General features: G+C 38.7%; 1 protein-coding gene across 1 annotated transcript in view; it reads left to right on the top strand.

Moving 5' to 3' along the window:
* The window catches only part of ank3a (ankyrin 3a), an 86922-nt gene that overhangs the window by 55595 nt on the left and 17210 nt on the right, over positions 1 to 14117 (top strand). Inside the window, 10 exon segments of the mRNA XM_058749032.1 lie at positions 3788 to 3954; positions 3957 to 4011; positions 4271 to 4425; positions 4547 to 4758; positions 5402 to 5609; positions 5903 to 5999; positions 6807 to 7035; positions 7376 to 7501; positions 8275 to 8397; positions 9313 to 9391. Of these exon segments, the coding sequence (XP_058605015.1) occupies positions 3788 to 3954; positions 3957 to 4011; positions 4271 to 4425; positions 4547 to 4758; positions 5402 to 5609; positions 5903 to 5999; positions 6807 to 7035; positions 7376 to 7501; positions 8275 to 8397; positions 9313 to 9391 (1451 nt within the window).

The following is a 14117-nucleotide window of genomic DNA, read 5'->3' as shown; positions in this document are numbered from 1 at the left end:
AAAATCTTGCTGACTCAAACTGTTGAATAGTAGTGCTCAGTCCTTCTTATTTTACATAATTGTATTTACAGTGACAATTTTATTTAAGAAGAAAATTCCCAATAATCTCAATGCTAAAACGTATTGCTTTTGACCACCTAGATCTCCTAAGGGGATTGAGCACCTCATCAGCACATTGTAATGATACCATTCATGATTGGAGGAAGATTATTTAATCCAACCAGTCTGCAAACATGATGCTGTTTTGGGCAAGCATGTGAAAAGCTTTTCATTGGCTTCATTGAGTTGTTTGCATAAATCGCATTTTGATTTCCTTTAGTCCCCGCCCCCCCACACACACACTTTCTGCTACATTGCACATAAGATCTCATTTTTGACATCAGCTTCATGTGTTTTTTACATGTATGTCAGCTTTTTTTTATCATGACAACAACTGTAATAATGAATGTTGTTTATTTTTTACCTCCTGCTTTCTGTTCTTTTTCTTTTCGTTAATTTTTCCTTTTGCAGCCCTTCCTCCCGCTTCCTCAGTATGACTCCAGGTGAAAACTGAGTCCGGTGACATCACTCTTTCTATAGCTTTCTGTCCTGTCTTTTCCCTCTGTTTTCCATCTGTCCTCTCCTGTTTTCTTAAACTCTTTATCTCTATCCTGCTCTCTGGTGTTTTATTCCCTGTTTTATCTCCTCATCTGTGTGAGCACTCCTCCACACTGTGTGTTAAGCTGGTCTTTGGGAAATGGACCTCATCTCATGCAGAAATCAGCAACTTCAGCACAGTCATAAAATAAATTCCAGATCACTTATGACACACACTAGTCGCACCATCAGCACATTAGGCATTTTGTGATGAAAGGGAGTTTTGTAATGTTCTTCATTTCACAGTTAGAAATGAGTTGTTAAAGCTGCACCATTTCATCAGTAGGACTGGGCGATATATTGAAAATTAACAGTATTTAAATTGATTCACTACTCTGATTTAAGAAATTGATTGTTGTTTGCGCCATTCATCAGTAATGTTCCTGTAAATCTTGTGGGTGGCATATCTGATATAGTAAGAATATGTTTTTATGTTTAGATTGTTTAACATTAAGCTTGCAAACACATTAGTAATCACAACATTAATATATTTTGATTATATATGATGTATATACACTAAAATTCCAAAGTTTGGGGTTGGTAAGATTTTTGAATGTTTTCTAATATGCTGATATGTTGCTTAAGAAAAAATTCTTCTTTTTATGCTCTTATTATTATCGATGTTGAAAACAGTTCCTTAATATTCTTGTGAAAACATTGATACATTTATTTAGTGTACTTGATGAATAGAACATCAAAAAGAACTTATATTTGAAATATAAATCTTTTGTAACATTATAAATGTCTTTACCATTGCTTTTAATCAGTATAATGCGTCCCTGCTGAATGAAAGTATTCATTACTTAAAAAAATCTTGCTGACTCCAAACTGTTGAATAGTAGTGCTCAGTCCTTCTTATTTTACATAATTGTATTTACAGTGACAATTTTATTTAAGAAGAAAATTCCCAATAATCTCAATGCTAAAACGTATTGCTTTTGACCACCTAGATCTCCTAAGGGGGGATTGAGCACCTCATCAGCACATTGTAATGATACCATTCATGATTGGAGGAAGATTATTTAATCCAACCAGTCTGCAAACATGATGCTGTTTTGGGCAAGCATGTGAAAAGCTTTTCATTGGCTTCATTGAGTTGTTTGCATAAATCGCATTTTGATTTCCTTTAGTCCCCGCCCCCCCACACACACACTTTCTGCTACATTGCACATAAGATCTCATTTTTGACATCAGCTTCATGTGTTTTTTACATGTATGTCAGCTTTTTTTTATCATGACAACAACTGTAATAATGAATGTTGTTTATTTTTTACCTCCTGCTTTCTGTTCTTTTTTCTTTTCGTTAATTTTTCCTTTTGCAGCCCTTCCTCCCCGCTTCCTCAGTATGACTCCAGGTGAAAACTGAGTCCGGTGACATCACTCTTTCTATAGCTTTCTGTCCTGTCTTTTCCCTCTGTTTTCCATCTGTCCTCTCCTGTTTTCTTAAACTCTTTATCTCTATCCTGCTCTCTGGTGTTTTATTCCCTGTTTTATCTCCTCATCTGTGTGAGCACTCCTCCACACTGTGTGTTAAGCTGGTCTTTGGGAAATGGACCTCATCTCATGCAGAAATCAGCAACTTCAGCACAGTCATAAAATAAATTCCAGATCACTTATGACACACACTAGTCGCACCATCAGCACATTAGGCATTTTGTGATGAAAGGGAGTTTTTTTGTAATGTTCTTCATTTCACAGTTAGAAATGAGTTGTTAAAGCTGCACCATTTCATCAGTAGGACTGGGCGATATATTGAAAATTAACAGTATTTAAATTGATTCACTACTCTGATTTAAGAAATTGATTGTTGTTTGCGCCATTCATCAGTAATGTTCCTGTAAATCTTGTGGGTGGCATATCTGATATAGTAAAAATATGAAAATATTTCAGTTTAATGCAATTTATTGTTATATTATACCCATATAATAGAAAATAAAATATTCTTCTTTGAGATTTTAATTGACCTATTCTTTGAAAATAGTGTGGAAAAACATGTCTTTATTATTTGTAAGATTTTTACTGTTTTAGTTCTTACATTAAACATTTTAAATAGATATTTTGTCAAAATGGTGAGTAATGACAGTAAAGAGTTCTGCTTTGTTACAAACAAATTCTATTCAAAATAAAATAACTTTTTCTTCATCAAAGAATATCATGCTTAAAATTTTAAGCAACACAGCTGTTTTCAGCATTGATGATAATAATAAGAAATGTTCTTGAGCACCACAACAGCATATCAGAATGATTTCTGAAGGATCATGTGACATTGAAGACTAGAGGCTGCTGAAAATTCAGCTTTACCATCACAAAAATAAATGACATTTTAAAATATATTAAAATAGAAAACAGGTTTTTAAATGATAATAATATTTCTCATAACATTACTGTTTTCATTGTATTTTAGACACTAAAAATCTTTTGAATGGTAGTTTTAATATATTGAATATCACCAATATGTTGACATGCCATTTGTTGTAAAAAAAAATTTGGTTTATTGCCCAGCCCTTGTCATCAGTGTTAGGATCTCATGTCTATGTAACAAACACACAATGGCAGTGCACATGCAAATATAAATTGCATTCAGCTCACATTAACAGATAATGGGTGTTTTGGGTTTTCTTGTCCACCTGTGGAGGTGCTTTTGGTCACACTGTTGATCACTGATCACTGCTTCGAAACAATTGATCTTGGCAGTAAACAGGATATTATTTTCAGCTTTGCACGCCGAGTCATGAGTACAGTGACTATGGTAATATTTTGGTAAGTCAATATTGAAGGAATCCCTTGTGTTTCCTGTTGGGTTGTCTCTGCTGCTGTTGTATGAGGGACTAAATGCTGCCAGGTTTAACAGCTCGAAGCACTGTCACTCTTTTTAATTGTTTTTCCTCTGTCTCGACTAAACTGTCTCTATCGCTCTCGCTTTAATGGTCTGTTCTCGCTTACTGTTTCTCCTCCTTTTCGTTTCTGCTTAGACCTTTCCCTTCTCTCTCTCTCTCTCTCTTACCACGTGTGTTGGGTGTACAGTGATCACAGCATGGGAATCGTCTCTCACTCGTTCGTGTCTGTGTAGTGGGTTAGCGTGGTGTCCCTCTTTCTTTCTTCATCTCCTTCCCTCTTTCTCTTCCATTAATCCTTTATTCTCTTTTTGCAGGTTCCTAGTGAGTTTCATGGTGGACGCTCGGGGTGGGTCAATGAGAGGAAGTCGTCATGATGGGATGCGTATAATCGTTCCACCCAGGAAGTGTCCAGCACCGACGCGAATCACCTGCCGCCTAGCAAAGAGACACCGCCTGGCGTACCCACCTCCTATGGTGGAGGGAGAGGTCTTGTGAGCAGGCTGGTGGAAATGGGGCCAGCCGGGGCACAGTTTCTGGGGTAAAAGTTCCTCCATGCTGACTTAAATTGTCTGTAGTTTCACAGTAAAAGCAGATAAATCATGAACAACATAATCTTGGCCTAATTGCAGTAGTTTCTAACTTTTTGACAAAAATGTCAATGGGGAATGAGTTCAGATTGAGTAATGTCAGGATTTCCTTCTTAAATTCTCATCAAATTAGTGCTGAACGCAATATGCATGATGCAATTCCCCATCTGTTTAATGAACTGTCCCCTTATTGTCTTCATTTCATTTCAGGCCTGTGATAGTTGAAATTCCTCATTTCGGCTCCATGCGGGGAAAGGAGAGGGAGCTGATCGTCCTACGCAGTGATAATGGAGAAAACTGGAAAGAACATCATTATGACTGTAAAGTGACAGAGCTCACCTCGATCCTCAATGGCATGGATGAAGGTAATGTACTAATGACATAACTAAAACTTCAGACTAATATGGTTTTCATTAAGTACCTCATGGGTAGTTTTCATTAAATCTTTATAATTTTGTTTATTTGTATTTTCATATTTAATTACAGAGATGGACAGTCCAGCAGAGCTGGAGAAAAAACGTATCTGCCGTATCATCACAAAAGATTTCCCACAGTACTTTGCTGTGGTGTCACGCATCAAACAAGAAAGTGATTACATGGGACCAGAGGGCGGAGTCCTGAGCAGCGAGGCAGTTCCCATGGTGAAGGCTGCCTTTCCTCAGGGAGCGCTTACAAAGAAGATTCGTGTTGGACTACAGGTATAAGAACTTATCAAGATGGTTGTTGTCATTGTTTGGTCAAGCTTTTGTATTTAATTAATTTTATTTTTATTTTATTTTATAGAATACCTAGAAATATTAAGGAATTTTTTTTTGAGTAAATTTTTTTTTCAATAAATAAGTGTAATTGCTTCACAAAGTATTTTGAATTATTCGTAAGTGGAATTAATTTAAGCAATTTACATAAAACTGACCTGTCTTATCATCTTAAGGGGCTCTGGGATCATTCTTTCTCTATCACACACACATACACTCACTATAGTACAGTAAAGTGTTTTCTCACAGAACACAGACATAATAGCAGAAAAGCATCTGTTCTATGGACAATGACTTCCAGTAGTGGTCAGAATACATTTCCTGGTAAACATCTCATGACCATTGCATAGAAACTGAGAATATATATACGTTACACAAGAAACAAGTTAGAAGACTATGGCAATAAAAAGCTATATACATTCTAAGGATGGTTAATTAGTTGCACATTCCTAGAGTGGTTATGCAAAATGTACATGAGACATGAACAAAAAAAAAACAGCATTGGTGCAGAAAAATATGCATTGTAGATGCTCTTATTTTTTTTTTCTCTTGTTCATCATTCCACTTTATTCTGTTTCTCTCTCAGGCACAGCCTGTGCCAGAAGACATTGTGCGGATAATCGCTGGTAACCGTGCATCCTTCAGCCCGATTGTAACCGTGGAGCCCAGAAGAAGGAAATTCCACAAGCCCATCACAATGACTATCCCTGTGCCGCCCAGAGCCAAAGAGGCTGTTGCTAATGGACGCAAAGGAGAACCTGCCCCCTGCCTTAGACTGCTGTGTAGCATTACAGGCACGTGAATAGTTTGTGTGTGTATTTTAAATGAAATGGGGAAACGTCAGGTTGTCATGGCCAAATGAATGTGCAACAACAACTGCACATTATTTGCGATGCCCCATCTGAATTTTAATTCAATATTTGTGTTTACTTTGGTGTATACAGAGTCAGAAAAATCTGAGATAAAACATGCATTTGCAAGTGACATGAAAATTCACATTAAAACCAAAAAAATCATTACGCACCCAACAAAGTATTGTGATAAAAGTGATTCCCAACACCGGTGTTCAAAACTGTTTTGTTTTTAGGTGGAACATCCCCTGCACAGTGGGAAGACATCACTGGGACCACTCCACTCTCCTTTGTCACAGACTGTGTTTCCTTCACCACAAATGTGTCTGCCAGGTTAGTCTCAGCTGATGTTGGAGTGTATCAGATGCAGATTCAAATCATGTGCTTTGGAGTGGGGGACGGTGGAGGATCTCTGCCCTAGATTAAATTATATCATTATAATCATGTTCATCTGCACATCCACAATGTCAGATGCTGATTGAACTCAAATATGACTGCAGACTGTGGCCTGGAAAAAAGAGTTAGTGAGAAAAGGAAGGTTCACATAGGGTCATTAAAGAACAGATACCTTTTCTATACACATTGTGAGGAATTTGCTTATGTTTCTGCTTAAAATATCTCTAAATTATATCATTCACCAGTTTTAGTTCATTACAAAAATGTTCTTGAAATCAAACATTGAAATTAATGAACTGCATAAGCTCAGAAATATGCAAAAAGTAAACCATGCTTATTCTTGTTGCAAGTAAACCTCTGTTTAATGTAGTTTGGATTGCATTTTATTTTATGTTGTCTGCTCCATTTTGATAAGAATTTATTTTCCTAAATATGCATGCTTCTATAGACTTATTTTGCTTTTTGCATTTAACATTTTGTCTATGAACATATCAGAACAGATTTGCGGCCCATTTTTGGGTTTCAACCAACCCGCTGAGCTCCATTCGTATAAACATTCAGTGTTTGTTTCAGTGTTGAAGACAACTGACTAAAGATGTTTCCGTAACTTCTATCATGTAAACATCTTAGAACCAAGGTTTTCTGTCCCATGGAGTTGTAACAGAGAAAGTAATATTTGTGAAAATTTGAGAATTGTACAGGATTTTCCTTATTCTAGGTGAATTCTTTCCACTCCTTTTGTAGATTTTGGTTGGCAGACTGTCAGCAGATCAGCGAGACTGTGGGTTTAGCATCTCAGCTGTACAGAGAGCTGATCTGCGTTCCGTACCTGGCCAAGTTTGTGGTGTTTGCTAAAATGATCGACCCCATAGAGACCCGCTTGCGTTGCTTCTGCATGACTGACGACAAAGTCGACAAAACTCTGGAGCAGCAGGAGAACTTTGAGGAGGTGGCAAGGAGCAAAGACATTGAGGTGTGCCACTGTAACTCACACGCTACCCTACACACATGCACGCACTATACACACGTTCACATAAATAATTAATTAATCTCAATGTTTGGAAACAGTGAGTCATGAGTTTGTGAATATTCTTGTCTATATACACACACAAAGGAAAATCCATTGAAAAAAACATGACAGAACATGTACCAGCAAACTTTTTTCCTCTGTAATTCACAGGCCATTTTCATATAAACACCCACATGCTCATATTCTCCAGTATTCAAACACAATAACCCTTCTGATCATTTACTGACACCATAGAGACATAAATATATAAATGCTAATAATTTGTCACTCGTTCCTTTGTCAGATTCTGGAGGGTAAGCCCATTCATGTAGAATGCTACGGCAACATCACTTCTCTGGCAAAGAGTGGTCAGCAACTCGTCTTCAACTTCTATGCCTTCAAAGAGAACCGACTCCCATTCAATGTCAAGGTTTGAGAGACAGTGGCCTAATTCTTCCAGCTAGTTTACCCAAAAATTCAAATTTTGTCATCATTTACGCACCCTCATCTCATTCCAAACCTGTATACGTTTTTTGAACACAAAAGAAGATATTTTGAAGAATTTTAAGAACCAAACAGTTGTTGGTCCCCATTGACTTCCATAGTAGGGAAAGAAATACACTGGAAGTCAATGGGGACCATCAACTGTTTGATTACCAGCATTCTTCAAAATATCTTTTATTTATGTTCAACATAAGAAAGAAACTCATACAGGTTTGGAACAACATGAGGGTGAGTAAATGACGACAAAATGTTTATTTTTGCGTGAACTATTCCAGAAGTATTTTCAAGTAAACCAGCTGTAAAGTTAAATCTGATTATTGAAATGAAATGCAAAAGTTATATTTACCCTATTGATCAAAGATATAAAGTAAGTTATATGTTTTTTTTTCTGTGTTGCACTGGCAGATGTAACAAACGTTTTCGGTTACTAGTGCCACTGAAAAAAATGCTCTATTCACAGTCAGCCATAAATGATTTATTCCATGAGCAAAAGTATCCTATAACAGGTATAGCAAAGGCATAGCAAAAGTGTACTATAATTTGTATTTGGCTGGTCATGTTACCACAATATAGCCGACCCCATGACGCAGCTCAGCTCAATGTAAAATAAAGCAGCTTTTATTAGACTACTGATATGACTGGAGATATATGTTAAGACTTTTTGTCATTCTGTGTTTTGTATATGGATGTGTTTTGTAGGTCAGAGATATGGGCCAAGAGCCATGTGGGAGAATCTCATTCCTCAGAGAACCTAAAATCGCAAAAGGCCTGCCACAGAGTGCAATCTGCAACCTTAACTTTTCACTGCCAACACACAGGAAGGTAAGAACAGACAAACACATGACTGTGTGATATTGTCGCTAGTGTTATCTGGAGTCTATTAAACATTAAACATGTCACAGAGCTATTTGTGTTGCTGCTTTAGCTGTAACTTTGTTTTGCCTTTCTTTTTGTCTTGCTCTCTTTTAATCTCTCTGCATCTGCATTTATTATCTTTTCTATTCCTTTACTGTCCTCTTTCCACTCTTTTTCTCTGACTCCTCTCTTTCCAATACCATCTTCACCTACTCACCATCCTCGGCTGCTGCTGCTCCATTATGTATTGCTGCAATGCACCGTGGGAAATTTTAGGAAATGGAGTCGGATCCTGATGATGAGGTACTTATTTCATAACTTGTCCACCTTTGCCTTTAATGTGATCATTCGCTTATTTATGTGATTGGTCGAAAGCTTTTGTACCAGCTCCTGTCATTGGTCAGGCAAGTGCATGACTTCTTTTTGTGTTTATGAGTATATTTAAAGCGTGTTATTTTGTGGCTTGGTGGAAACATTTTTCACATATCTCTTTTGCAGATTTAAGTTTTATTTCATTTTATTTCAAAGTTAAGCAATTAGGCAGTTTCATTGGAAAATACTAACCTTTCACATTGTTAGCAAATGGGCTGTGCTTGTCTAGTTGACCCTCTCTCAGGAGACCGCATTTCAAAGTGAAATGAAGCACAACATTCCTTACAGAAACTGAAGCAATTGAAATATTTTACTGATATCCTCAATTAAGTTCTCCACATGAATTCATTTCTTTAAAAGATGCATTGAAAAAAATCTGGACGAACATAGATACAGTGCTTTCAAAACAATCAAAAGGAAGTTGTAGTAGTTAGCCACTTAAAAGACCATTGCACCACGATTTTTGTCACTTTGTTCTTACATAGGATTTTTACTTTTGTGTTATTGCAGAATGACAAAGATCGACGACATACCTTTGCTTCATTAGCATTGCGAAAGCGCTACAGCTATCTGGCCGATCCAGCATCCAGTGAGTCCTACATTTTCTTTATTCTTGAAACATCAGCATGACATAATCATACAGTCGAAGCTTCACACGTACACAGGCATCTAATACAGGCATATATGAAATCACAATAATCTCATATCTCACCATTTTAAAAAACAGAACTGCCGGTATATAATGTCTGTGTACATTAGTCATACACAACTTCATTTGTTTGCTTGCTTTTTTGCCTTCTCTATTTTTCTTTTGTCATGTGTATTGTTTTTTGGTTCCATTGTTTCACATTTCATATGATTTGCTACCACATTGTCTATACAGGTTGTGTATTGCTTAATGTGTATCTAAATAAACTCATCATTATTGTTTGTTATTTGTTGTCGTTATTTGTTTCATTTTCAAAAGAATTTGCTTGCTTTGTAGACACTTCTTATGATTAAAAACCGTGGGCTCAATATCAATACTCAGTACTTGCTTCCTTTTTCATTTATTAAAATTTTATGCCTTGTAATTGGCCAGTTTATCTGTTTGTTGCCATTTGAGGGTAAAGGAAGGTAGGTTGTCGCACTACCAGTAGTCAGTAGTCAATACCAGTGTTAGTGAAATTTTGTTATTTCAAAACCACAGCTAGAACTAATAGGCTATCGAACATACTTATTTCATTAAAAAGGTAAATTATTAAGGTAAATATTAATGATACATTTTCAAGATTCTCAACTAAACATTATATATATTCCATAGATGTGACTTTTAAAAAATAAAAAAATTAGCAGTACAATTTTTTCCCCTGTAGGCCTAACTTGGTGTTTATGTTCGATTGTAGATTGTTTATTAAATGTATTAAAGTTGCCCAGCTGTGATCGGTGAGTGTTTTTTCCTTACCATTTTGTTTGTTTAATATTGATGATATAATAAATAGTGGCAGGGCTATTAGGCTGCATTTACACCGCAAAACCTAATGCTCAGATCTATTTTGACAGGAAACTTATTGACTCAATTTAAATTCACTCTGTACTCAGCACTACCAGTAGTGTAGGATGTCATACCTAAACACCGGTACTTATGACATTCCTAAGCAGAAATTAATTGACAATTAAAACTTTTATATTTGAACATATTTTCAGAACATTTTGAGCTTCTTGGCTTATTTAAGTGGCTGATATTTTTCCCATCATTTTGCATCTCCACCCATGTGCCACAGGCATGAGTTATGTTTTGTTTTTTATTCGTTTCACTTTTCATTGTCAAAAGCCTCTACAGTTTCAGTATTTCCAGTGCTGTTTATTTTTGGAATTATCCCCTGACTAAATCTTTCTTTTTTTCTCTTTTCTCTCTTATTTAACTATTTCCGTTGACTTTGTTTATTAATTTGATTATGCTAGAAACAGCTGAAAGAAGCCATAACACCACTCCAAAAACCACGCCGCAGCCTTCTGGCTACGCTTACAAGCCTGTCTTTACGACGCGCTCCTACCAGGCCTGGGCGACAAGCTCCCCTGTCAACGTCCCCAGCCAGACCAAGTCTGGATTTGGCTCCCTCTCCAGCTCCTCATCCAACACCCCCTCAGCCTCCCCACTGAGATCGGTGTGGTCTGTGAACTCTGCTTCTCCTATCAAATCCATTATTGGAGGTTCACCAGCGTCTTCCATCAAATCTGCCAGTGATGTTGCATCACCGATTCGATCCTACAGAACAATCTCCTCACCAATAAAAACTGTAGTTCAGGGTGCCCAGTATCCAGTCCAAGCCTCCCCCACCCTTCTGTCTTCTCCAGGCAAGAGTGCCCCTGATCCAGTTTCACTTAAAGGCCTCACAGGGCTCTCAGCCAGGACATCTCCTGTACCATCTGGCGGAACCTTGCTGGAAAGATCCTCCATTGCTATGACTCCTCCAGCCTCACCTAAGTCTTCACTAAACATGTACAGCTCAAGTTTGCCGTATAAGGCTGTCGTAACCTCAAACCCTCCAGCAACCTGCTCCCCCATTAAAACTGTCCCAGGCTTCTCCTCTATCAGAACTAGCACTGATGCCTCTGCCAGAGGATTTCTGTCATCCCTCTCCTCACCATTGAAGTCTGGCTCAGCCACTTCAGCCGCTGCCCTGATCAATGGGACAGTTTCCCCAACCAAATATCGCTCCTCCTCCCCAACAACCCATCTTACCAGCACTCTGCAGGAAAGAATTCAAGCCACAACAAATGCAGCAACAACAAGTGTAAACGCTGCATTTGATGAAGTGGAAAAAACTTTTAATTCCTGCTCTGCTGGCTACGGCACACTAAAGTCAGTGTCCTCCACTCCCTCATCCTCTTACCAGTCTATCCGTTCCTCTGCATCCAGCTCACTGTATGCCTCCCTCAGATCCCCTCCAAATTCTACCACATCTGTAACTTCCAGCACTATTACAGTCCCTGTCTATTCCATCATAAACGTCTTACCAGAACCCCAGTTTAAAAAGCTCCCTGAAGTCTCCATGTCAACAGCTGCTCTCCTGTCCCCCAGAAAGGCCATGCCCCAAGAGGTTAATGCCCAGACTCAGTCCTCTTTTGCCAGAACTCTGTCTCCTGTCAAAACTCCTGTGCACATGTCCCCAGGAACAATAAAAGCTGCTACCTCTTCATCCCCTCTGTCCAACAGCCAGGAGATACTAAAGGATGTGGCTGAAATGAAGGAGGACTTGATCAGAATGTCTGCACTTTTGCAAACTGATACAAATTCAAGCTCCAAGGGTTATCATTCTGACTCTAAGGAACATAAGGTTGAAGATGAGGAGCCTTTCAAGATTGTAGAGAAGGTCAAACAGGACCTTGTCAAAGTCAGTGAAATTCTTAGCAAGGATGTTTTGAGAGAGAGTAAGGCAAATATTAAAAACAGCAAAACAGAAGATGTCCTAGAGGATGACATAGATGATAATGCACATAATGAATGGAGATGCCCACCTCGATATGAAACATTAGCTCCTCAAGTCAAAATAAAACCAGTATCTGAGAGAGATTTTAACCTGGCTAAAGTTGTTGATTACCTAACCAACGACATTGGCACAAGTTCTCTTTCTAAAATAGCAGAAGCTAAACAAAGAACTGAGGAAGCAAGGAAAGAAGGAGAGGAGAAACAAAAACGTGTCCTGAAACCTGCAATGGCATTACAGGAGCACAAGCTCAAAATGCCTCCAACCAATATGCGCCCTTCACCTTCAGAAAAAGAACTATCAAAGCTTGCCGATGCATTGTTTGGCCCTGAAATAGCACTAGACTCTCCTGATGACGTCTCCCATGACCAAGACAAAAGTCCACTATCAGACAGTGGGTTTGAAACTCGTAGTGAGAGAACTCCCTCTGCCCCCCAAAGTGCAGAAGGAATGGGGCCCAAAGGCCTCTTTCAGGAGATTCCTCCTGTCATCACTGAAACACGGACTGAGGTTGTTCATGTCATAAGGAGCTATGAGCATCCAGAGGATCCTAAGGAGCCAGCCTTGGAAGATGCTAGAATGACAAAGCCTCCACTTCGATGTGCAGACACTGAGCCTCGATCACCCGGTGGGTCCATCAAAGAGAGAGTTAAAGCTTACCAAGCCAGAGTCAATGCAGAGGATGATGTAATGAGCAAAGGTATGCGGGTCAAAGAGGAAACTCACATAACAACAACTACAAGAATGGTATACCACAAATCCCCCATTAAAGAAGTTGCATCTGAGAGGATGGAGGAGACCATGTCTGTACGAGACATAATGAAGGCCTTCCAATCTGGCAAGGATCCATCTAGAGAGTTAACAGGCCTGTTTGAGCACAAAAGCAGCAGTGAAGGGGCAGATTCATCTGTTAGGCCTCTAGACCCAATGCCCAAAGTCGAGCGCATCATTGAGGTTCACATCGAGAAAGGCAACAAAGCTGAACCAACTGAAGTAATTATCAGAGAAACAAAAAATCACCCTGAGAAGGAAATGTACATATATCAGGGCAAAAGTGGCATGAAAGAACTGCAAAACAGAATGGGCAGTGAGCAACATGACAGCATAGAACCTGAAGAATCTCTTCCTTGTTATCTGGACTCCAGAATACACATGCCTGTCTCTGTGGAGGATGATAAAACCTTGAAAATGCTTAGTCAGCAGTCAGTGGAGTACCATGATGATGAATCATCTGAAACGAGGGGAGAATCGTACAAATTTGCAGAGAAAATGCTCCTGTCAGATAAATTTGACTCTTCCCATTCAGACTCAGATGAATCTGTGATTGACAGGTCTCGATACTATGGTGAGGGAACACAAGGTGGCTCAATTAGAGAATTCATGCTAAAGCCTGATAGGTCAGGTAGATCATCAGAAGATGACAATTATGACAAACTCACTTTGCTGCAGTATGCTTCTGATCCTGATAGTCCAAAAAAGTCTATTTGGATGAGAGTTTCTGAGGACGGGCAGAGTAAAAGCAGAGAGAATAACAAATATGAGGACAGAGTAGACAGAACTGTCAAAGAGGCTGAGGAAAAACTTAGTGAAGTTTCACAATTCTTTCGTGATAAAACTGAAAAACTGAATGACGAGCTTCAGTCCCCTGAAAAGAAGCATCGCAGACAAGATGCAAGGGAGACTCGTTCTGGGCCCAGCTCAACACGTAGTAGCCCAGAGAGGTCAGTGCACAGGACTGGAGAGGACTGGAGTAGAGACAGGTTTAGGGATAAATATGATTCTCATGACAGAAAATGTGCCAGTCTACCAAGCAGTCCTGAAAGACGAGTCTTGCTTCGATACAAT

Source organism: Onychostoma macrolepis, chromosome 17 (assembly GCF_012432095.1).
Source record: "Onychostoma macrolepis isolate SWU-2019 chromosome 17, ASM1243209v1, whole genome shotgun sequence".
Lineage (NCBI taxonomy): Eukaryota > Metazoa > Chordata > Actinopteri > Cypriniformes > Cyprinidae > Onychostoma > Onychostoma macrolepis.
This window is presented reverse-complemented; position numbering and strand designations above follow the sequence as displayed.